This window comes from Miniopterus natalensis, chromosome 6 (assembly GCF_054644295.1).
Source record: "Miniopterus natalensis isolate mMinNat1 chromosome 6, mMinNat1.hap1, whole genome shotgun sequence".
Lineage (NCBI taxonomy): Eukaryota > Metazoa > Chordata > Mammalia > Chiroptera > Miniopteridae > Miniopterus > Miniopterus natalensis.
In genome coordinates, this window is record NC_142086.1 from 22,240,965 (window position 1) to 22,265,528 (window position 24,564).

The following is a 24,564-nucleotide window of genomic DNA, read 5'->3' on the forward strand; positions in this document are numbered from 1 at the left end:
GACTCTTCTCTATTTTGTGATCATTAGGGTAAAGACTAGTCTGAAGTTTATCTTTGCATTAACTACGAATCAGTGTCTGTTTAACATACGTTGGAAACAGAATTGCAAGGCAAATGTTGAAGCCCAAATAAAACATCACTCATAAGCATTTTAGAAGCTAATGATTAAACATATATAACTAATTAAAATACTTTGGGTCCAATATCATGAAATATGGGTTCCAGTTTCTACTTTGCCACTTAATTTTTGTCCTTGGGCAAGTCATTTGACCTCTCTGAGACTCAGTTTTGTGGTCTGTAAAACAGATACTATGATACCTGTCATAAGGTTGTTGTTAGGTCTGAATAAATTTAGTAGATAAAGGTGTTTGTATAGTTTTAAATTGTGTAAAAGCAAGTATTTTATTAGTAATTTTTCTTAGTGACACATAAGCACATATTAATAAGCAGTCCTTTTGGCTTAATCTTTTGTTGAAAAGTAATAAAATATATTTCTTTTTAATATGTTTTTTTAAAAATTGATTTTAGAAAGAGGAAGGGAGAGGGAGAGAGATACAAAATCAATGATGAGAGAGTCGTCATTTATCAGCTGCCTCCTGCATGCCCCCTACTGGGGATCGAACCCACAACCCTGGGGATGTGCCCTGATCGGGAATTGAACCGTGACCTGCTGGTTCATGGGTCAACCAATGTCCAACCACTCAGACACACCAGCAGGGCTAAAATATATTTCTTTTATGATTTAACTTTTTCATTAATTCAGATTTATTTTTTTATAATTAATCTGAATTAATGTAGTTTTATTGACAAATTAGGATTCAGCCTTTTCATCTTAACAGTAATGAAAATACTGAGCACTTAAGAAGATCTAAGTACATAATCTTAGGCAAGAAATTCCAGACCCCATGTTATTTGAAACATTTTAACATGTTAGTGAACTGAGAAATGAATATTTCAGGTTTTTTACATTTTAGACTGAGAAGAAATCAACATATATTTCTTGAGCACTGTTTTGTTGTCACTTTTATTTTCATTTTTCCAATCATATAATTACATATTCTTTTCACAAATAAACTACTAAGAAAATGCCATTTAATTAAATATCTAGTTAATCTAATTAGATGCCATGTTAGTGATAAAGTTTCAAACAACAAGAGTTTGAGAGAATCTTTTCTTGAGAGTAATATGAGTCTGTTCTCTTTTTAATACAGTGAACAAATACTTAAGTTCGGAAAATCCACTGTTCTTTGAACTACGTGCCAGATACCTAATTGCTTGTGAACGCATACCTGAAGCAATGGCTCTTATTAAATCTTGTATAAATCACCCAGAAATCAGCAAAGACTTATATTTCCATCAAGCACTCTTCACATGTTTATTTATGTCACCTGTAGAAGATCAGCTATTCCGGGAGGTATTATTTAAGATTTTGTTTGCCTATCATCACTTTAACCTTTCAGTTAAAAAAATGTAGCCCATTCTTGTTAAATTCCTTATTATAGTAATACCAAAGGTTTCAGATGACATTATCTATATGTGTTCTCTTTGGCATCATTCTTTAACCTCATGTTAAATTAGACAAAATCTTGATATTAACAAATGAAATTAATAAAACATTCATTAATAAGCATTATTTTAATCTTCACTCAAGGATATATTTCTTTATTTTGGGGTGGGGGGGGAGTGAGAAATGTCAATATGAGAGAGAAACATAGGCCTCCCTCCTATACATGCCCCGACTTGGAATCAAACCTAGCTATGTGCCCTAACGGGGAATTGAACCCGCAACCTTTTGGTGTACAGGATGATGCTCCAACCAACAGAGCCACCCTGCCAGGGCAATAAACATTATTTATGTTGAATTTCTGTTGTGACAGAGGTCATATAAAAACTGAGAAGTATTACGATTTTGCCTTTTAAATAAAATACTAAGAAATTAAATTTTCATGTTTGTTATTTTGTTGTTTCAAGATGGAAGAATCTTTTTCTAATATGGACCCTACTCACCTATAAGTTATAGACATTAATGAGATTAAAAGTAGTCACTGTAAACTGTAGGTGCTACAATAGTAAAACTATGAAACCATGAGAATTTTTCTGTACAATTCATCACCTTCGTAGAAGAAAACTAGAAATCTAATTTCTTTTGAATGTTTAAACATTTATTGCAACTAGCTTTTTAGATATTTTTAATTATATGAACTGATTTTTCTTTTCCTCTTATAGCATTTATTGAAAACTGATTGTAAGAGTGGAATTGATATCATCTGTAACACTGAAAAAGAAGGCAAGACTATGTTAGCCTTGCAACTCTGTGAATCTTTTCTTATTCCACAGCTCCAGAATGGGGATATGTATTGTATCTGGTAAGTGCCCCTAATATAAAAATTGAAATAAGATGGGGAACAGAAGGAGAATTGGTTAGCAGAGTTTGGACTTTATATTTTTTAAAAAGTTATGTGAAAATGTTAAGCGAGAAGAATAGTAGATTGTAAGACCTAAAGATTAAAAAAGAAAATGATCATATATTCTAGTAATTGGCTGTAAATGTTTAAGGTATATGTAATAATGAAACAATTATGTTTTAAATTAAATTGGGAGTGTTAGTTTTTTTTGTGTGTGTGTGTTGTTGTTTTTTTAATTTAAGGCTTAACTTTTTTAGAGCAGTTTTATGTTTACAACAAAATTGAGAGGGAGGCACAGACATTTTCCACATACCTCCTGCTTCCACACATACATATCGGTATCATGCACCAGAATGGTACACTTTTTTTACCAAGGATGAACCTACACTGACTCATCATAATCACCCAAAGTTCACAGTTCACCTACGGTTCACTCTTGGTGTTATATATTCTGTGGGTTTAGACAAATATATAATGACATATCCGTTGTTCTAGTATTATATAGAGTATTTTCACTGCCCTAAAAATCCTCTGTGCTCTACCTATTAATCTTTCCCCCTAACCCCCCACCTCTGGAAAGCACTGATCTTTTTACTGTCTTCATAGTTTTGCCTTCTCAGAGTATCATATAGTTGGAATCATACAATGTGTGTGTAGCCTTCTCAGAATGGCTTGTTTCACTTAGTACTATACATTTAAGATTCCTCCATGTCTTTTCATAGTTTGATAGCTCATTAGTGCTAAATAATATTCCCTTGTCTGGATGTACCACAGTTTATTTATCCATTCACATACTGAAGGACATCTTGGTTGTTTCCAAGTTTTGGCAATTATGAATAAAGCTGCTTATAAACATCTGTGTGCAGGTTTTTGTGTGGACATGTTTTCAACTCCTTTGGGTAAATACCAAGGAGCACAATTGCTGGAATGTATGGTAAGAGTATGTTTAGTTTTGTAAGAAACTGCCTAACTGTGTTCCAGAATGGCTGTATCATTTCTTATTCCCACCAGCAATGCATGAGAATTCTCATCCTCACCAGCATTTGTTGTCAGGGTTCCAGATTTGGCCCTTCTGAATAGGTGTGTAATGGTATTTCATTGTTGTTTTAATTTGCACTTCCCTGATGACATGTGATGTGGAGCATCTTTTCATATGCTTTTTTGCCATCTGTATGTCATCAGGGAAGTGCAAATTAAAACAACAATGTTAAGATTTTTAGCCCATTTTAAAAATTGAGTTGCTTGTTTCCTTATTGTTGAATTTTAAGAGTTCTTTGTATATTGTGGATAACGGTAATTAATGAGATCTATCTTTTATAAATGTTTTCTTCCAGTCTGTGACTTATCTTTTAATTTTCTTAAATTGTCTTTTATAGAGCAGAGGTTTTTAATATTAATGAAGTCCAGCTTATCAGTTATTTCTTTCATGGACTATGTCTTTGGTGTTATGTCTAAAAAGGCATCACCATACCCAAGGTCCTCTAGGTATTATTCTGTCATATTCTAGAAGTTTTATAATTTTGCATTTTATGTTTAGGTCTATGACCCATTTTGAGTTAATTTTTGTGAAGGCTTTAAGGTCTGTGTCTAGATTCATTTTTTTGCATGTGGATGGCAATTGTTCCAGCATCATCTGTTGAAGAGACTATCTTTGCTCCATTGTTTTGCCTTTGTTCCTTTGTCAAAGATCAGTTGACCTTATTTATGTGGCATGTCTGGGCTCTCTATTCTGTTCCATTGCTCTCTTTGTCTGTTCTTTAACAATACAACAGTGTCCTCATTACATTAGCTTTATAGTAAGACATGAAGATAGGTAGATCAGTCCTCCAATTTTGTTCTTCTTCAGTCTTGTTTTGGCTACTCTGGATCTTTTGCTTCTCCATATAAACTTGAGAATCAGTTTGTCAGTATCCATAAAATGACTGGCTGGGATTTTGGTCAGGATTGCATTAAATCTGTAGATCAAGTTGGGAAGAACTGACATCTTGACAATATTTTGTCTTCTTATCCTGGAAAATCTATCTGTTTATTTAGTTCTTTAACTCACCTGAGTTTTGTAATTTTCTTCATATAAATCTTGTATATATTTGTTAAATTTATACCTACGCATTTCATTTTTTAGGTGCTAATGTAAATGGTATTGTGTATTAGTTTTTTAAAAACATTGTAAGAATTACTTAAAAATTTTTAGTAGGATATATGAAGCATCAAGTTACCTATCATGTAATTTAGAATGTAGTATGAGAGTGTTTTTAGTATCTACCCTTAGAGTGCTGTTAAGTGAAACCATGAATAATAATTATAAGAGATTCTAATAACTTCTGCCCCCCCAGTACACACACACACACTTTACCACTTTGACATTTCATTAATTTTGAAGGGAAAACTAGGTTGCAGTTGCTGGAATACAGTAATCTGAAATGATATGGGCTATAAACAGTTTTATCAGTGCTTTTGAATTTTAAATATTTAAAATTATAGCTCAAAGGGGAATTTAAAGCTAAACTCATTTATATTCTTGTTTTATAGATTAAAGTCTTCAGACTAAGAGATCAATAGGTAATTAGTAACAGAGCTAGGTGTAGAAACTAGTGGACTTATCTTCTAGGAGAGTATACTTTTAGTTGGATTATTTAAGTTTTTATTCAAAAGTTTACCCTGTATGTTGAATTTCAAATACACTTAAGTATTATCATTTCTTGATAAGTAGTTACTCCAAAACAGAATATAGTCATTACTGTTATAGTAGATCTTTTCCTTTGGGGATAGAAATGTTTTCTGCCCTTAGCTGTATTATTAAACTACCTTAACAGGTTATCTTCAGTCTTTTCATTTTAATATACTCTTAAGTAAAATGGAATCATATGTGAACAAAAACAAAGAAGAAAACATTTTATTTCTTTTGCTAACCAATTCCTACTATTTAAGGAGAGACCTTAAAAATAGAATAGTGCCTATCTTTCCCACTCCTGGCCATAGTCACCCTCTAAGAATAGAGCTGGGTAATGCAACTCCCAGCTGCCTAACTGGAAAGGAATCTTTTTTTTAAAATGTTTTTATTCATTTGAGAGAGAGCAGAAGGGGAGGGGAGGGGAGAGAGAGAAACATCAATGCAATGAGAAAGAAACACTGATTTGCTGCCTCTTGTATGCCCCACATTGAGGATCAAGCCTGAAACTGGGCATGTGCCCTGACCTGGAATTAAACCGGCGACCTCTTGGTGCATGGGTTAACACCCAACCACTGAGCCACACCATCCAGAAAGGAATCTTTAGCCTGCTTCTTGGTCCTTCCTTCTGAGTAGGCTGAGTTCTCATGGTCTGCCATTTTATTTCTTCTATCTCTCCTCTGTATTTCTTAATGCTGAGATCCTTTTTTCTTCTAAAAGTTGATTTTCATTGTAACTTGAATAACAGGATGCTTTCTAGCATATAAGGCCTGTGTTGTCTATTTCATCTTGGCCTTCACTGTGAACCAGCTTATGCTTTATCTTCCCTCTTTAAGGAAAGAACCTGATCAGTAGTTCAATTCTGCTCTATCTCACGCTAGTGGAGTAAGCTACTAACCCTATGTCTCTTACCATCACTAAATAATAATAATAGTAATAATAATAAAATAATATAGTAATGGTAGCTGTAATAGTTGCCGAGTGCTTCCTATAGTCTTTGTTGTATGTGTGCATTATCTCATTTATTCCAACAATTTTACGGGGTAGATAATATTACACCCAAGCCATTCAACTAGTAGATAATAAAGCCAAGATTCAAACCCAGGTAGCCTTACAGCCTCTGCTATTAAACATTACTTACTATAAATAATTCAAGTATGAAAAAAAAAATCTATGTTATAAGGGTGATTGTAGAACCTGTTATATAGCCTGTTCTCTGCAACTAGATAATTTGATCAACTTGATTTTATTAGTACTTGCTACCTGGTAAATGTGTTTGTACACCAAATTGGTGCTGTGTTTTCTAAAGGACCCTATGTTTGAAAAAAACATAAGCTCCATTATAACATTCCCTTTGGTCTTCACAAAGAAGACTATTAGTGGTTTTTAGTGTGTTTGGTTTTTTGTGTTTTCCTTCAAAACCCAGTGTACACGTAAACCTGAGACTCCTTTGTAAATTCAGTCAGAATGGAGCTTCATAACCATATCCTGGTATTTCTGCTTTTCCTGCTAGAAAGCAAAAATCCATATTGGTGGACCTCTCCTGGCAAATTTAGTAAGATCTTGGTATTACATTTTGTTTACCAAGTTTCCTCCTCAGTTAACAGAAACAAAGAGAAGATCTCTCTCTTCAGAAAAGAGAAAAAATATATATTGTACCTTAAGAATGTCTCTCTAAGGAGTCTCAAATTATTTTTTTGAGTAAGTTGGAGAATATATACATTTCTATAATGTTAAACATTATTTCACGTAAACACTGAATAGAATACTTTCCCTTAATTTCCAGCTATCATTTTTTTTGTCTTTAAATCTGTTGCAGAGATATGCCACATCTACCATCGTCTTTTATCTCATTCCATGTCTAATTTTTCTTTAATATATTTCCTCAAGAGGCTTCTTCTAAATGCTCTTAACATTTAGTAATACAATCTTTTTCAGATTACTAATGAGCATTTATTGAACAAATCTCCTTGCTTGGTACTATTAAGATTATAAAGACAAGGAAACTAGTGATTTATTAAACATCAGTATATACCAGACATTTTACCTAGCTGTTTTTGCTTCTCTCTCTCAGTTCTTTTTATGTATAAGAAAACTGTGGATAAAAGACACAAAAGTCACATAGCTTGTAACAAAATGAGGTTGGAATTAAGCTAGTCAATCTGCAAATGATAGCATCCTATGTCTAACTAGTTGAGGGAAAATGTAGTAGTATAGGCATACCTTGGAGATACTGCAGGTTCGGTTCCAGCCACAATACAGTGAGTATCACAATACAGTAAATATCACAATACAGCAAGTATTGCAATAAAGCAATAATCTTTTACTTGTGGAGGGTCTGCAATTTGTAAAAAATGCAACATCTGTGAATAGCAGTGAGGCAGAGTGCAAAAGAATGAGGTATGCTTGTATTGGAAAGATACTGGGTTATGACATCAGCCACAAAAAGGGCAGGGCTATAGTTGGTCCTCAAAAGAGAAGTGCTACCAGGGACTCTGAGATTGCTAGGATTTAAAAAAAAAAATTTGTTTCTTTTTTGTGCCAGCTGGTTCCAGTCTCTTGTATTGCAGACCAGAAGGAATGCAACAGTCCCCACACCTCATAGTTTAGAACTGAGAACATTCCATAGTTGAAACTGACTGGGGTCTGTTTTCTATTCCTGAATTATTATCTTAAGGAGGGTGAGGAGGATCACATAGGAGACATGGCCACTTGGGTTCCAATCTTGTGTATTAGGGCTATTGCCAGAAAAAGTTGGCTCAATGTAAACAGTAATGCCATGCCAGGTAGCGCATTGTCATATTGATATTTAGGCCTCTCTTATTCCCAAACTCATGTTTTTGCCACTACTTCTATACAGTGTATCACTGAGGAGACTTATAATGTATTAATAGTTGAGGAAATAGGATCTATAGAAAATAAGCTAGGAAATATATGAAAGGCATAAAATCAGTAAGAGGGATAAGATCTGTTCTGAAGTAATTACCACTTTAGTTTGGGATATTCATGAAGGCTTCCATGAAGAGGCACTTGACATGGACACTGAAAGATAAGCTCATTTTAGAAATAAAGAATACTTTACAAGTAGAGCAATTAACATAAAAGTGAGAATAAATGAAACAAATTAACTGTGAGGAGACCAACCTAGAAGAGTGCCCAGAATTCAAATCCTGATGCTTCTGATTTCAAAACTCATGTTTCCATTGCTATGGACACTAAACAGCATATAGAATAAGTACTAAATAAAACGATCTGGAAGGTGGACACAGATCAGTTTAGCAACCCTGTAGAAGTACATATGTACAATTAAAGGGCTTAAGGTGGTAGCACTGAGGAAGAATGGTATAGCTGTGAGGAAAAATATAATCAAAATGTCAAGACTGTGAAAAATAAACAGGTTAGAATAGGTTAGAGGAATGTTTTGTGTCACTGACTGATCTAGGAAAAGATCATTAATTTTACAGGGATATTATTCTAACAGGGTTAAGGTGCTAGAAAGCAGTCTTAATTGAAATATATTGAGGCACGGATATTGGTAAAGAAGTCAGAGCTAGAGATTTGGGAGCAAGGTGTGAAACCTAGTGAACTTTTGAAGGAATACATGTGCAAAAAAAGTGGGTAGTGGACTAAAACTTATATCCACAAAGCTAGTATGAAATAGAGGTAGAATTTTTGTTTTACTGTTAATATGTTGCTTGCCATCATTTTCTGTTTTCTGTATTGTCTAAGTAGACTATGCATATCTTTATATATATATATATATATATATATATATATATATATATATATATATATATAACATATCTTTATTGATTTCAGAGAGGGGAAGGGAGAGAGATTAGAAACATCAATGATGAGAGAGTCACTGATCGGCTGCCTCCTGCACGCACTCGACTGGGGGATCGAGCCCCCAACCCGGGCATATGTCCCGGCCGGGAATCGAACCATGATCTCCTGGATTCTAGGTTGATGCTCAACCGCTGAGCCATGCCTGGTTGGGCAGACTGTGCATATCTTCATGACAGTAGCCAGTCCGCCCTTAGATTTAATAGTTGTATGTACTGGGCTGAAAGTACATGAAATCACATTTTTAAAAAACATTTTCATCAGTTTTAATACTTTTTAGATTATGATGCTTTATGTAACTTTAATGATATAGTTAAAGAATTCTAATTGCTAAAATGTGATATCCAAATATATCAATTATATCTTATGACTTCCTTTGCTCAAAACTCACTACTTCATCTAATAACCTTGGCCATATGTTAGAAAACAATCTACCTGTGAAACACTTTAAATGGTCTATAGCTTGTCTATATTGAAAGTACTACATCATAATGGAAGAGCAGATAATCTAAAACATTTCAGAATTACTACTCTAATATACTTAACACTTTTGATCTGTAATACTTTTGGTATCTTAACAGACTGAAAATGAAAAATATGAACCATTTCTTTGCAGAGTGCCTATAGTATTGATCTCTAAATTGGCAAGGAGGGTATTAACTAATGGCCAAAAAGTTTATTTTTTTAAAGTAATATCATAATATTGGTATATTGGAATTAGAATTTGTTTTGATCAAGTACTAGAGACACCTTAAATTTGTCAGCACATGATTGGAATTCATTCCTTACCACTGCAAAATTACAATTTCTGACCTTCCCCCCCAGCTTCTATTAGTTTCATATAGGTAGCAGAAATAGCCTGGGGGTTAACATAATACCCATTTTTACTCACTTTGTATACATCTCATCCAGGGCACTATAGAATCAGTGAAAGATAACTAATGTCTGTATTTGAATAAACTGTTTTTTTGATATTTCTCTTTTTCTCATTTACAGGGAGTTGATTTTCATATGGAGTAAACTTCAGCTTAAGTCTAATCCTTCAAAACAAGTTTTTGTAGATCAATGCTACCAGCTTTTAAGAACAGCAACTAATGTGAGAGTCATATTTCCTTTCATGAAAATCATTAAGGATGAGGTAAACAGGATATATTTACCCCTTCATTTTAAATGAAAATTAAATGACAGTTCACTGAAACTTGAATGTCTTATGACAGAACTTATTTGACTATAAATTTGAAGCAGAAGATATAATTAAACAAGTTTGTCACTTTTGCAGAATTTTAACTAATTTGCAAACTAACTTTATATATCTATAGGGAATACCTGCTCACTGTTAAAAATAAATACAGTTCATAGTTTTAAGTCTGGTGTTTAGTTGAAAAGAAACCATGATTATGAGGCATTTTTTAAACTTAAGGACACATTTTTAAAGTGTTTATTTTATGTAATAGTATAAACACATTATCTGTTTTTAAAAATAGTTCTGAAGCAAATATTTTATGGGCCACTTCAAGTGAGTACAATTCTACATGACTTATGTAGACATGAAAATAGATCCTGCAGATCCATTAACTTTTCCCCCTCAAATATTAACAAGTTTGAATGCAAAGACAGAAAAGATACATCTTTTCATTTTAACTGAATATTTATGTGTATTACTTTTAAATATATAAGGAGGCATCCATTAAATAATATATTTCATTTTTTCTTACATATTTATGCATTTATCACATTCATTATCACATCACTCATTAGATGTATGACCAAGCAGTGATCATATTCCCATGACATAAAGTTGGCAGCATTGTATCAGAGGTGTTTTTGTTGTTGTTTTATTTCCTATTTATTTTGCTAATGGCCTTAATAGCTTCATTATTAGATAGTGAAATGCCATTCAAGTGCATTGTCGGAAGTTAACCTTTCTTCCTATCAAAACAGGAGGGGGAAAAAACCCAAACAAGTTATGCTATAGAATACTTAACATTTAAAGTGCATCAGAGTCATCTGTAAAACATTTAAAAAATAAAAGATGTATCTGTATTTTTTTACATTTGATTCTCATTTGCACCAAAAATTAAGAGACTTTGTTAAAGAAAGTTTATAATTTAGGTGAAGTTCAGCTAGTTAACATAAAGCTTTCTTATTTTCACAAGTCTGGTCAACCTAAGAATACATCATCAGAGGAAAAATTTGAAGATGAAATAAGTATTAAAAATGTTATACTCTACTAAAAAGATCTTTATCTAATGGAATAAGTCACTCACATGCCTCAGTGCTGTGAAAAGAGGCACAGACAATGCTGTATGAGTTGAGAAGGAGATGTTACAGATTGCATATTTGAAAAGGCTTCACAGAGGAAGATGCTTTAAGCTGGGTTTTGAATGGTAGAGGAAGATAATACTAACATTTGTATTTTACAGAGCGTTTTTGCCTCATTTTATTATTTGTTTCTCAGAACTGTCCAGTGACATTAATAGTGTAGCAGAGAAACCTAGGGAGAGTGTAGGAGATGAAACTAATCAGAGGGACTGGACTGCAGGAGGTGGGGCAGTGCTGGAGATCCTAAAGGGAACTTGAATGCTACATTGAAAGTTGGAACTTCAGTCTGTAAATGTACAGGAATTATTAAAGGATTTTGAGTCAGAAAGTGTCCTGTTCCCCTTCGTCCTTTTGCGATGATCCTGAAATTTTTAAACTTGAGCAACTGTGGGTACATTATAACTTCATTTGGAGAAAGAGAAGGAATTCTGTTTTGAAGCAGTGAATTTTGAATTTGTTATATCTGGAAAATATAGGTGGAAATATCTAATTGTAACAGACAATTAGAAAAAGGAAATTTGAATTCAGAAAAGAATTTCAAGCTGGACATGGTGGACTAATAAGAGAAAACTAAACTTAGTGGAATAGGTGTGCTCCCATTTGCTCTGTAAACATTTACTCAAAGGTCACTATATGCCAATTTCTACACTACCTATAGGAAGATATGAAAAATGAGATACTGTATTATTTAGGAATTCAAACTGATTTCTAGGAATTTAAGAATTCAAAGTTGGGGTTAGGGGCGGGGCACACACAGACTGTTATAAAACAATATATACATGCTTTTTAGAAATAAGTGTAATTATTCTCAGTGGAAAGAATGGGGAATGTTTAACTCTACCCCAAGGTAGGGGCCAGAATGAATGGTGAGAAAAACTTTCAGAGTAGAACTGATTGCCAAAGAATGAATAGATGGGTAGGAATTTACCAGCTAGATAAAGTGGGAATGTGATGTGCAAAGTTAAGGTCTGCTTGTGGAACTCTGTGTAGTGAAGCGGGGTTACATAGCATGTAAACGACTAAGAGGATATAAGTATGGTAAAGTAGTCTTCCTTTCTGTCATCTATAATATGCAGGTATTACGATGTACACACACACACACACAGTGCTTTAAAGATATATTGCTTTTGTGCTTTATATTCAAACAAGCATTCCAAATCATTAGCAGTATTATCTATAATTTGAATTAAGGTGGATAGACAACAGATTCCCAAGTAAAAGCTGATGCAGTTATCTTTGAGTGATAAGTAAAAATTTCAAAGCTTGAGTAATTTTCAGGTAACTTCCAGTAGGTTCATTATTCTGACACCTTATTAGATTTGGAAAGATTGTCATTGCCTTCTTCGTGTGGCCTACCCTTCTCCCTTTATTTGGATAAATAATATTATTTAAGTAACAGAAGTAATATTATTTGGTGCAGCTTTATGAAAGAGTTTCCATAAGCAGTTCTCTTTAAAAAAACCAAACTAGTTATTTTTTAACATCAAAAATTGATAAATGTGTTTAAATACATATAATTTAACCCTTCTGCCACAGAATGTGAGATTAGTACCTAAAATAATAAACAGGATCTAGATTTGTAAGAAACTTTAATCTTCATAAGTTTATGAAGCATTTGTATTTTATTTTTTTAATTAAATTTATGGGGGTGACAGTGGTTAATACGAACATGTATGTTTCAGGTGTGGTTTTCTATGTTATAAGATCTGTATATTGCACTGTGTGCCTACCATCCAGCTTTTGTATTTTATTTTATTTTTTAAATATGTCTTTATTGATTTCAGAGAGAGGAAAGGAGCGGGGGAGAGAGAGATAGAAACATCATTGATGAGAGAGTAACTGATCGGTTGCTTCCTGCATGCCCCCGACTGGGGATCGAGCCCGCAACCTGGGCATGTGCCCTAACTGGGAATTGAACCCTGATCACCTGGATCCTAGGTCGATGCTCAACTGCTGAGCCACGCACAGCCGGGCCAGCTTTTGTATTTTAAATCACTGTAAGGTTATAAATAATTTTGTATTATGGTTAGTGGTAAAAATTAAATAAATCAGAAGCAAAAATGCTATCTTTTCCAGATTCTCAAATTTAAAAAGATTTATTTATATATTATAAAAGATTTAAGTCTATCCATTAAGGAAAATTGTACATTTGGAATACTGTGTTTATTTAGCTTTCATTTCAGAGTTGTATTTTAAAAAGATAAACTAGTTTGTGTAATATTTTTAAAAGGTACTTAGTAGTATTTTTTTCTTATACAGGTTGAAGAAGAAGGCTTACAAATTTGTGTTGAAATATGTGGTTGTGCTCTACAACTAGATCTTCATGATGATCCCAAAACTAAGTGTCTAATTTATAAAACAATTGCACATTTTTTGCCAAATGATTTGGAGATCCTCAGGATTTGTGCGCTCTCAATATTTTTCCTTGAGCGCTCCTTGGAAGCTTATCATACTGTTGAAGAGCTTTACAAACGTCCAGATGAAGAATACAATGAAGGCACCAGTAGTGTTCAGAATCGTGTTCGTTTTGAATTACTTCCAATTTTGAAAAAGGGGTTGTTTTTTGATCCTGAATTCTGGAACTTCGTAATGATTAAGAAAAACTGTGTAGCATTACTGAGCGATAAATCAGCAATCAGATTTCTAAATGAAAATACACTGGACAATTCTACAGGTAATCTAAAAAAGACAGTGGAACAGAAATGTTTAGATGAAGGTCTTGACTCTTTTACAGATCAGAGCACTGGAGAACTTGATCCTGATGATATACCTGGAGTACAGCCTAAAGGCCACGCTAATACAAAGAAAAACCTGACAGCTCTTAATGCTTCTAAAGTAGACCACAGTGTCCCAAGGCATCGGTGTATGTTATGTAACAAGGAATTTCTAGGTGGTCACATTGTAAGGCATGCCCAGGCTCATCAGAAAAAGGGCAGTTTTTCCTGTGTAATATGTGGTAGGAAATTTAGAAACAGAGGACTTATGCAGAAGCATTTAAAGAATCATGTTAAAAAAATACAAAGACAGCAGATTGCTGCAGCTCAACAGGAGGATCAGGAAATTCCTGCTTTGGAAGACATAAATTGTTCCAGTTCTTTAATTTCATTTGAAAACGGGAATTCTGATAATAGAGATTTGGAAGTACAGACTAATAATACTTCAAGTGATGGAAACGAAGAAGTCATCCCTGAGTGTGTGGCTGAATTCACTGAAATTCCCGTAAGTGTATCAGAAGATGTTATTGAAAATGGCAGTCCTGATACTTATGTAAATAATGTATTGGACCCTTTACCTGTGTGTGAGGATGACTATGAGGAGGAAGAGGAGGAAGAAGGTGATTATGAAGAAGATGATTATGACCTGAATCAAGAAACTTCAGTACTTCATAAAATCAACGGAACTGTGTGCCATCCAAAAGACATATATGATACAGATCAAGAAGGAAACTTTAAGTGCCCTGCTCTTGGCTGTGTCCGGATATTTAAAAGAATTGGATTTTTAAATAAACATGCAAGGACTGCACATCCAACTGACTTAAATGTGCGGCAAACAGTAATGAAGTGGAGCAAAGGAAAATGCAAATTTTGTCAAAGGCAGTTTGAAGATTCTCAGCATTTTATAGATCACCTTAATAGACACAGCTATCCAAATGTGTATTTTTGTTTGCATTTTAATTGCAATGAGTCGTTTAAGCTGCCATTCCAGCTTGCTCAGCACACAAAAAGTCACAGGATATTTCAAGCTCAGTGTAGTTTTCCAGAATGTCATGAGCTTTTCGAAGATCTTCCTCTGTTATATGAACATGAAGCTCAGCACTATTTAAGTAAAACACCGGAATCATCTGCACAACCAAGTGAAGCAATTGCTTGGGATGATCTTACAGACTCAAATCCTAGTCATCAGGAAAAAGACTCATCTAGTAATGAGAAACAAGCTATTAGTCTGTCAGTTTCTACTAGCAAATCAAGGAAGGATTCTACAGAACCAAAGACGTGTATAGACAGTATGGAAAAGAAGACAGACAGTTTAGTTCAGAATGGAAATGAGCATTCTGATGACACTGTTTCTGATATAAGCTTGATAAACCAAAAGATGCCTGACATAGAGCCAAATTCTGAAAATAATTGTAGTATTAGTGATTTAGTCAATGGACACAGTGGAATAGAACAGACACCTTTAGTTTCATCAGGTCCTGCTTTGAAAATTGATACAAATAGAATCAGGACAGAAAACGGTTCCATTTTACCCAATGTACCACAAGAACACAGTACCCTGACAGTATCTCAGGCACCATCCAAACCAAATCTGACGAGTGAACATACTTCATATGGCTTAATTGTGTCAAAGCCATATGTCAGACCATTGCCTCCCAGTTACCTTGATGAACGGTACCTTAGTATGCCAAAACGCAGAAAATTTCTGACTGATAGGATAGATGCCTGTTCCGATCAAGATAACATTTGTAAAAAATCAATGAAAAGATTAAGATGTGGCAAATGCCTGACCACCTACTGTAATGCAGAAGCACTTGAGGCTCACCTTGCACAAAAGAAATGTCAGGCACTCTTTGGATTTGATTCAGATGATGAAAGTAAGTCTTCTATCTTCTCAGTAGGTATATCTGTAGAAATAGAAAATGCCATAGGTCTATGAGGTTAAAAAAAATTTAACATTTCTCAACTGATAGCATTTGTAAGCTTTCTATTTCTAATCATCTCACTGGTTTTAGAATTTTATCTTTAAGGAAGTGCTGATAAGTTAATTTGCTTTTAAATTTGAGATATGGGCCCACAGTGTGGGAGCCTAAATATCTAATGGAGATTTGGGGGAAAGCAATGCCTGAGAAATTAATGAGACTATATCAAATTTAGTATTTATATAAAATTTTTAAAAAGTTAACATTTCTATAGCGCAGATGATAAAGCACTACCTATACATTATTTCCTTTATTCTGTACAACCATTATGGGGTGATATTACTATTCTTGTTTTATAGAAACTTAACTGAAATTCACAAGTAATTTGCATAGGCACAGGCCTATGAACTTGTGGGAGCCAGAACTTGTAAACAGGTTTTTCATACTCTTTGATCATTTTCATCGTATCTGAGGCTTTTCTTCATTCTAAGTTTCATGTAGTTAAAGTTCTAGAGACAAAGCAATTATGGAAGTGTTTTTCATCTGCATGCTAGAATATAAACCAAGTGAAACTGAGCCTCTTTACAAAAACAGCTTAAAAGAATCAGAAACTAATTGAAAAACAAAAATGAGCAAAAGAATTTGCCTGCCTTTCTACTGATATGAATATTCTTTGAATGTGTAAGGGTATAATTAAACAGGAATCTGACTTAGAGTTCCACTTGAACATCTATAAAATTTGAATTAATAGACGTGTTCTGTTTTACAGGTGCCTGATAAAAATGTTTCAGAAAGATCTGTCGATCAAGCAGTAGTGTGAAAAAAGCACTACAAGAAAATGCATCATCAGTTTGCTATTTCCCTGATGGCCTTAATTTTAGAGCGGTCTTGGAATACTAAAGATAAAGACAAAGCACATTTTCTAGAATGAACTCAGAGATGTGCTGGTTCAGATTCCAAAAGGGTTATTACAAAACTCCCAAAGTACCAGTTATCCATAAAACCACATTTTAAAAAAAGTTTGTGAGATTAATAGCAGCATGTTCAGTTTCGCTTATGTGAAAACCATGTTCAGGCAACTAGTCAGAAAGACAAACCAGCTATGGCCTTACAGAAAAGGAAAAGTTAACCCAATTATTTTAAAAGGGGGAGGGGTTGGTTTACAATAAAGTATTCTGCAAATGGGATGGTTTTCTTGTCATGTGTAACCTCCCTTCTTGTCAAACATAGTTTAAGGAATCACTACTATTTGGTTTATTATAATTTAGAAACTGATACATGAAAATATAACTTGATTTATCACCATTCTATCCATAAAAGATTGTAACTTGTTTCCAGATGACTGAGTAAACACAGGTGAAAGTTCAGTGCATGGCATGCCAACATTGGAAATTAAAAAAACAAAAGACAAAACAACCGTGCTTTGATAGAACCTTCCATTTTCCATTTTTGTAATACCAATGAATTATATTTAAAAGGCAGCCATGTCAATTAAATAGAAAAAGTACTATTGGTAACTTTGGGGACAGATGGGAGGAATCTAAGACCATTAAAGGCTATCTAGTTGAAGGAAAACACTGAATTGCAAATTCCTCAATGTGAATACAGTAATGGTATAAGCACACTGGGATATTTCTATTTGTATATAGTGTTAGGACATTGCTTGATGATTCATAGTAAGGTCCTTTAGACGTTAATGTGAGTTATCTAAGTACAGTCCTATAAAAATAACTGGCTGTAAAAAAAAATATGTAAGCTAAGAATCGGGTCAAGAATTCATTGGTTTTATTCATTTAGGAGAGTTATAAAATAAGCCATACTACTCATGCTTTCTTATTTATTAGTGATGAATTTGGTCTGAATAATTTTATATATATATATGTGAAAGGAAATATTTACACAAAAATTTGCACAGCAAGAACACAGTAAGATATATTGATGCATTTATTTTCCTTGATGACCAGTAATTTTCCTAAGGAAGATTTTAACTTAATTGTTAAACAAAAAAAATTTTTTTTTAAGAATACCCTCTCAGATGTATTCTCCTTGTACATTCTCTAAAAGAGGAAGGTTAAAGACCTTTTACCTAGTAATGTGTTAATCTATAGCAGGGATAAAATGAACAAAAATGCAAAGGCAGAGTCTTCAAAAACTGAGTAATGTACCAGTGTCAACCAAATATTCCAGTTTTCCAACTGACACATTTTTGTTCAAAGCAGATAATCTCGTCAGACCCTACTATATCCAAATATTTTGAATATTATGTTTTGACCTATTAAAGCTTCTTGAATGAAGTTACCAAGCAAGGGGGGATGCTTCTTCCAGGGCAGCATCCAGACTTTATTAAATTAGGTTTTCCAAGCCACAATAGATAATGGTAGATCAGATATCTAAGAATTTCCCAATTTTATTTGCTTAGTTATCATGGGCATTCACTGCTATGCAATTGACAGTCAAATCCATTCCAATAAAATTTAGGTTTGCTTTTGTTTTTTTAAGTAGCCTACATTAGGCTGTGGAATTTACATTAAATAGCATAAGTAAAAAATCAATTAGCTTTTTTAATTCTTTAAGGTCAACTTAAAATGTTTTCCATACTCCCTGACACTAAAAATGTAATACTTGAGATCTATTTCAGTTTAGTCTAAAATAATCATGTAATAATAAAAAGTCTGTTTGGAAACTAGTTCATTTGGACAATCAAGTTATTTTTGAAATAAAATTTCTGCTTAATTTTCTGGAAGTTTAAAATTATAACAACATTTTTAACTTTTTATTTTTTTGTAAGTTGAAACTATCATGTCTACAAATTATTTTCATTCATTTTGCAGTTCATACCAGGATGTTTTAAACATGTATGTTATTTTTTTGTCTTTGAGGTTTTATTTCTGTTGTGTTGCTAAGGGAAAACTTTCAGAAAGACAGATCAAATGGGTTTATACACAAGTCAAGGAATGTCATAAAATTCTATTTGACCACTGTTCTAACGTCTTCTCAAATAATTGCTATTGAATGTGTACATTTTATGTATGTTTTATAAAACATAAGCTTACATCATTTTGCTTGTAGAGGGTGCATAAACTTCCAACAGCTCGTAATTTGGAATCCAGAAGAAAAGGAAGCTTTCTTCTTCCTCAGTTTATTGTCTTTCTTTTCTACTCCTTCTATTTTGAGGATGTGCTTATCTTACATGGACCAAGTTTCAATCCTTTGTTTTTAAATAAAAAATTGCCTTCAAAACATTAAATATTAACTTTCTGCTATGTTTCAGTAAGGTCAAGAAAGAGCAAATCTGAATCGTTGCTGCTCAGATATTATGGGGAGGTGGAAAAGGAATCTCCGTGGACAAGGACACTGGTACTTTGGGCTTTAGCCATATTCGTTTTTTAAACCCACCAATTATATAATGATAGATAATTTATAACATTGAACTTGTGATTCTTCTGAAGTCACACTTGAAGGTTCAGCCGTACTCCTTTTGTGTTTGGTTTAAACTGTTGTATGGATGAAAAACCTAAAAGGGATGATAGTGTTTTATTTTTTAATTTATTTGGTACTGTAAAACACCTTTTCAGAATGACTAAATGCTGCATATGCATTTTGGAACTGTTAATATGTGAAAGATATTACAGATTCAGCAAGAAAGGAATTTGTGCTTCCTTGTTGAACATTAAATTATTTTACTTTGCATTTTATAAGAGTACAAATTAAAACTGAGCCATTGAACTGCAATAAATCAACGATAGTGTCTCATTTCAAGAAATTTTTTGTACTGTACATAGATCTGTTCAATAAAACATTGTCCTTATTGGTAATGAAGTGTTCATTTTTATGTAACAATGCTTCAAAAGGGAATTAGGCTTAAGATATATTAAGTAAGAAATTTCTATTATGTCTCATAAGAGGCTGAGGTATTTCAGTTAACATTACCATATTCAGATTATTGAGTGATTTTAAAAACATAATATAGAAAAAAATAAACCTAAAAGTTTACATAAATAGACCTTTTTAGAAATTATTTTAATTAATGTCCACACACAGGAATTACACGTTGATAGAATGTTGTTTACTAAAGTCATTTCAAGTACATGGTTTCAGTGTGAGATAGTATCCTCTGTAAATTTAGTAGGTGGAAGACAAATGTCAGAAGCAAGACAGTGGATGGATTTATCTACATTGGTAATTCTTCAAAGATGAAGAGCTTCTGGTGGAAATTAAAACCAAAAAATAAAAACTGAAGTCATTTGGAAATAAGATGTAAATGATGATGAAAATTTACTATCTACAAAAGCATTTCAATGGGAAAATGTCTAGGCCAACTAATCTGTGTCTAAAAGTGTGATCCTTGGGTATGGGGGCTCCTACTTTTTTGGTTCACTAACAAAGGAAACCCCCCTGTACTTTGCTATAACTTGCAAGTGGAAAAAAACAGGCCTGATGTAGAAAAAGAACCTCTTTAATGCAATGACATAATACTGTAAATGAAAGAATATATACTGTGTTAAATACAGTGTTGTGTACGTTACAAATGTTATGCTTTGAAAAACTATGAGAAAGTTGTTAAAGCATTATAGAGCGGAGATCTAGAATTATCAGTCTATGATTTATGGCCATATGATTTTAGACTTAAATGTTTTGAGGTATTTAGATAAAATTATTGGGGTTATCTACACTTTTCATTTTTCTTTTCTGAAACTTGAGGAATTCTGAGAAGCAACCAAATATTACTAAGTATGCTTCCAAGATAAAAAAATAGGTTGCTTTTCTTAAGATCCATACTGATTTCAAGAATCAACTAATAACAGACAAATTTTGGCTCTGCATCATGATTTAAAATAGAGACAACCCAACAGTACATGGAATGAAAATTAAGAGGTTCATGCCTTATTTATAGCTGCTGCACACTGGAGAAAAAATGGATGCTTGTTTTACTAAATTGCTGTGCACCAACTATATGTATAACCCCTAATTGTTAAAACAGTAGATAAGAACACTGCTTTTTAGAAACCAGGGTTCAGAAAGGTGAACTTGACAAAAGTCACACAGCTAATAGGTGGAATTGAAAAATCAGATATGTCTTAAAACCATAATGCCACGCAGTTTTCCATACAAATGTAGGTCATGAGTGGATTTAATACATTCAAATCGAGGGCTAGATTTGCTGGAGGACCAGCGATTTTGGAGAAAGGATGCAGTCGGCTACAGACATAGCTGCTTGCTGCTTTATTCTTGTCTACCAGCAGTGAGTCTTACAGTGTGGTCCTCAGAGCAGCAGGATCGGTATTACCTCAGAACTTGTTAGAAATGCTAAATTTTGGTCAGGTGGGGGACCAATCTGTCTTCCAGGTGATTCTGAAACACACTAAGATTTAAAAATTGCAGATCCTCCAGGTGATTCTGAAACACACTAAGATTTAAAAATTGCAGATCTAAAGCAACAAGGTTCTTCTTACTTCCCTTGAAGGTAAACTTATGTCCCTTTAAATTCAGTCTTTTCAGAAACTCAGTTTCCAGGAAATTTAAATAAGTCCTGTTAATAGGTACATAACTACTTTGGGGTGAAAGGATATTTTAATAGTATGATCTAATACCCAAAACCACTCTAACCTAGAAAACTTTTCTTGCCTCAAAAAGCATTCAGTAAGTGAAACTGCCAGAACATGATTTAATGGAAACAGCTCAGAGATGTAGGGATCAATTGTATTCATAATAGTTTTATGCTTGTGGAACCTTAAGCAGTTAAGTGCATTCCTAAACTCAGATGTCCACATATGTTAAAAGAGAACTGTTCTTGCAAGGTTATAAGAATTAAGTGTGTGAAGGGCCTGAAGCTGAGCCCTTACTGTTAAAATTTTATTAAAGTTCTCTTCATGTTATGGCTCCTGTACTGTCTTTGGCTCTAGCCAAAAAACAGTCATGCTGTTTTATTTCATGCATTTTTCACTACTGCTCCCTTTACCTGTAATTCTTTGCCGTCTTTCTGCCGCATACCTTATTCTTTGTTTATAATCTTGGGCATCACCACTTTCTCCAGAAAGCCTGATCTCGAAAATTTTGTATTTCTCCATTGAAACCTACTTTTCCCAGTCTTTCTCCTTTCAGTAGATGGCAACTCTACTTGCATAAACCAAAACCTTGCAGTATTCCCTGACTTGGTATGTCCTTCACTCTACCTTAATCCGCCATCTCTTCTCATGTGGACTACTGTAGTAATCTCCAAATTGGGTTCCTTGCCTCTCCCCTTGGCCTTCTTCAGTCTGTTCTTCAGACCAGCAGCCAAAATTGATGCTGTTTGAAACAAGTCGGATCATGCCATTCCTTAGTTTACAATCCTCCAATGGTGCCCTGGACAGTGTGGCTTGGTTGGTTAGGGTGTTGTCCCATGCACTGGAATGTCTTCGGTTCAATTTGGTCAGAGCACGTGGATGGGTTGTGGGTTCGATCCCTGGTACTGGCTGGTACAGGAGGCAACCGATCCAATGTATCTCTCTCACATGGATGTTTCTCTCCCTTCCTCCCTCTCTGGAATCGATCAAAAAAAAAAAAAAGAAAAGAAAGGCCTCCAATGGCTTTACAACACATTCATTTATGCAATATTTATTGCAGAATTACTATGCCATGCTCTTCAATAGACAATAAAGATAAAAATCTCTGGCTCACAGAACTCACATTCTTCTGGAGGGCAACAAACTTTACAGCCCTGGCCCATGTGGCTTGGTTGGGCGTCAATCAGTGCACCAAAGGGTTGCCAGTTGATTCCTGGTCAGGGCACAAGCTCGATCCCCTGTAGGGGGAGTGCAGGAAGCAGCCGATGGATGTTTCTCTCCCTTAAAAAAAAAAAAAGTATTTTAAAACTGTATATATATATATATATATATATGTATATATATATATATATATATATATATATATAGTGTAAGTGCTATGGAGAATAAGTAGGTAGGGAAGGTATAAGTAAGCATGGCATTGTCGGTGACCATTTTAAACAGAATCATAAAGGAAGGTCTCTTTTTTTTTCTTTTAATATATCTTTATTGATTTCAGAGAGAGGAAAGGAGAGGGAGAGAGAGAGATAGAAACATCAATGATGAGAAAGTCATTGATCCGCTGCAGCCCGCAACCCGGGCATGTGCCCTGACCGGGAATCGAACCCTGATCGCCTGGATCCTAGGTCGATGCTTAACCACTGAGCCACACCTGGCCGGGCAGGAAGGTCTCTTTGATAAGGTGACTTGAATAGGAATCTGAATGAAGGAAAAGAGAGTCATTCAGATACCTGAGTAGAGACTGTACCAGGCAGAGTTAGCAAGAGCAAAAGCTCTGAGCCCTGGCCTGGTGCCTCAGTTGGAGCATTATCCATACAACAGAAGGTTGCAGGTCTGATTCCCAGTTGGGGCACATACCTAAGTTGCAGGTTCGATCCCCAGTCAGGGCATGCACTGGAGGCAACAGATTGATGTTTCTCTTTCACATCGATGTTTCTCCCTATCAATAAAAACATATCCTTGGGTGAGGATTAAAAATTAAAAAAAAAAGAGCAAAGGTTCTGAGGTGGGGACCTGCATGGCAAGTTTAAGAAACAAAGAGCGCCCTGGCTGGTGTGGCTCAGTTGGTTGGGCATCCTCCCATGCACCAAAAGGTTGCTGGTTCTGTTCCCAGTCACAGCACTTGCCCAGGAGGGGGTGTGCAGGAGGTGCCAATTGATGTTAAGCTTTGACATCGATGTTTCTCTCCCTCTCCCCCTAAAAAACAATTTAAAAATCTTAAAAAACAAAACAAACAGCAAGGACTAGACTGGAGTGAGAGTGAGAGAATAACTGAAAATGAAGACAAAAAGGTAAAAGATAAAAGCTGAAGTCTAAAATGGCAGGCAAGGCTCTAGATCTGCACTATCTAAAGTAATAGCCACTAGCCACAAGTGGCTACTAAAATATACTTAAAATTCAAATAAAACTTAAAATTGAGTTCCTCAGTTGTACTAGCCACATTATAAGAACTCAATAGTCACATGTGGCTGATGGTTATTGTATTGGGCAAAACAGAACATTTACATCATCTCAGAAAGCACTTTTTGGACAGGTGGTTCTATCAGTGGTTCTCAAGTAAGGGTGTATTTTTTGGTTCCCCCAGAAACAATTGGCAACATTTGTACCAAATTGGAGACATTTTTGGTATCCATAACTAGGGGGTGGGGATGGGGGAGGTGCTACTGGCATGTAGTGGGTAGAGGCTGGGGATGCTGCTAAGCATCCTACAATGCATAGGACAGCATCCACAACAAAGAATTATCCTACCCAAAATGTCAATAGCATCAGGGTTGAGAAGCCCTGCTCTGTATCAGTCTTGACTACAACTCTAACCTCACTGCCTCCTCCTTCCACAAGCTGCTCCAGCCTCCTGGCCCCCTTCCTACATGTCACATACTCCATTCCTTCCTCAGAACTTCTACTGTTGCCTCTTCCTAGACACTCTTCTGTAGTTCATGCTCTCATTTTCTTCATGTATTTCCTTCAGTGTAACTTAGAGAAGCCTTTCTTCACAGCTTGTGTAAAATACCAACATCCTCTCCATCACCCTCTTTTTGGTGTGTGTGTTTTGTTTTGTTTTTCTAATCCATACTATTTCCTGACAGTACACAGTTTCTTATGTTTATTGACTGTTTCCTTCACTAGAATGCAAGTTCCAAAG

At 34.6% G+C, this 24,564-nt stretch overlaps 1 protein-coding gene and 1 long non-coding RNA gene across 3 annotated transcripts in view; one reads left to right on the forward strand and one right to left on the reverse strand.

Moving 5' to 3' along the window:
* Positions 1-19,691, forward strand: part of ZNF654 (zinc finger protein 654) — a 79,245-nt gene extending 59,554 nt beyond the window's left edge. Inside the window, exons 5-9 of one of the 2 annotated variants that reach the window (XM_016196541.2) lie at positions 1,211-1,413; positions 2,226-2,365; positions 9,915-10,056; positions 13,500-15,831; positions 16,646-19,691. In XM_016196541.2, coding sequence (XP_016052027.1) covers positions 1,211-1,413; positions 2,226-2,365; positions 9,915-10,056; positions 13,500-15,831; positions 16,646-16,653 — 2,825 coding nt within the window. In that variant the 3' untranslated portion in view covers positions 16,654-19,691. The other variant, XM_016196540.2, reaches the window with a different exon arrangement.
* LOC107524600 (uncharacterized) lies at positions 9,011-22,713 on the reverse strand. The gene is made up of 3 exons (XR_001601989.2): positions 22,546-22,713; positions 15,780-15,861; positions 9,011-9,138 (listed from the first exon to the last, which is right to left on the reverse strand). It is a non-coding gene; the product is annotated as an uncharacterized LOC107524600 (long non-coding RNA).
* Positions 22,714-24,564: the final 1,851 nt, after the last annotated feature.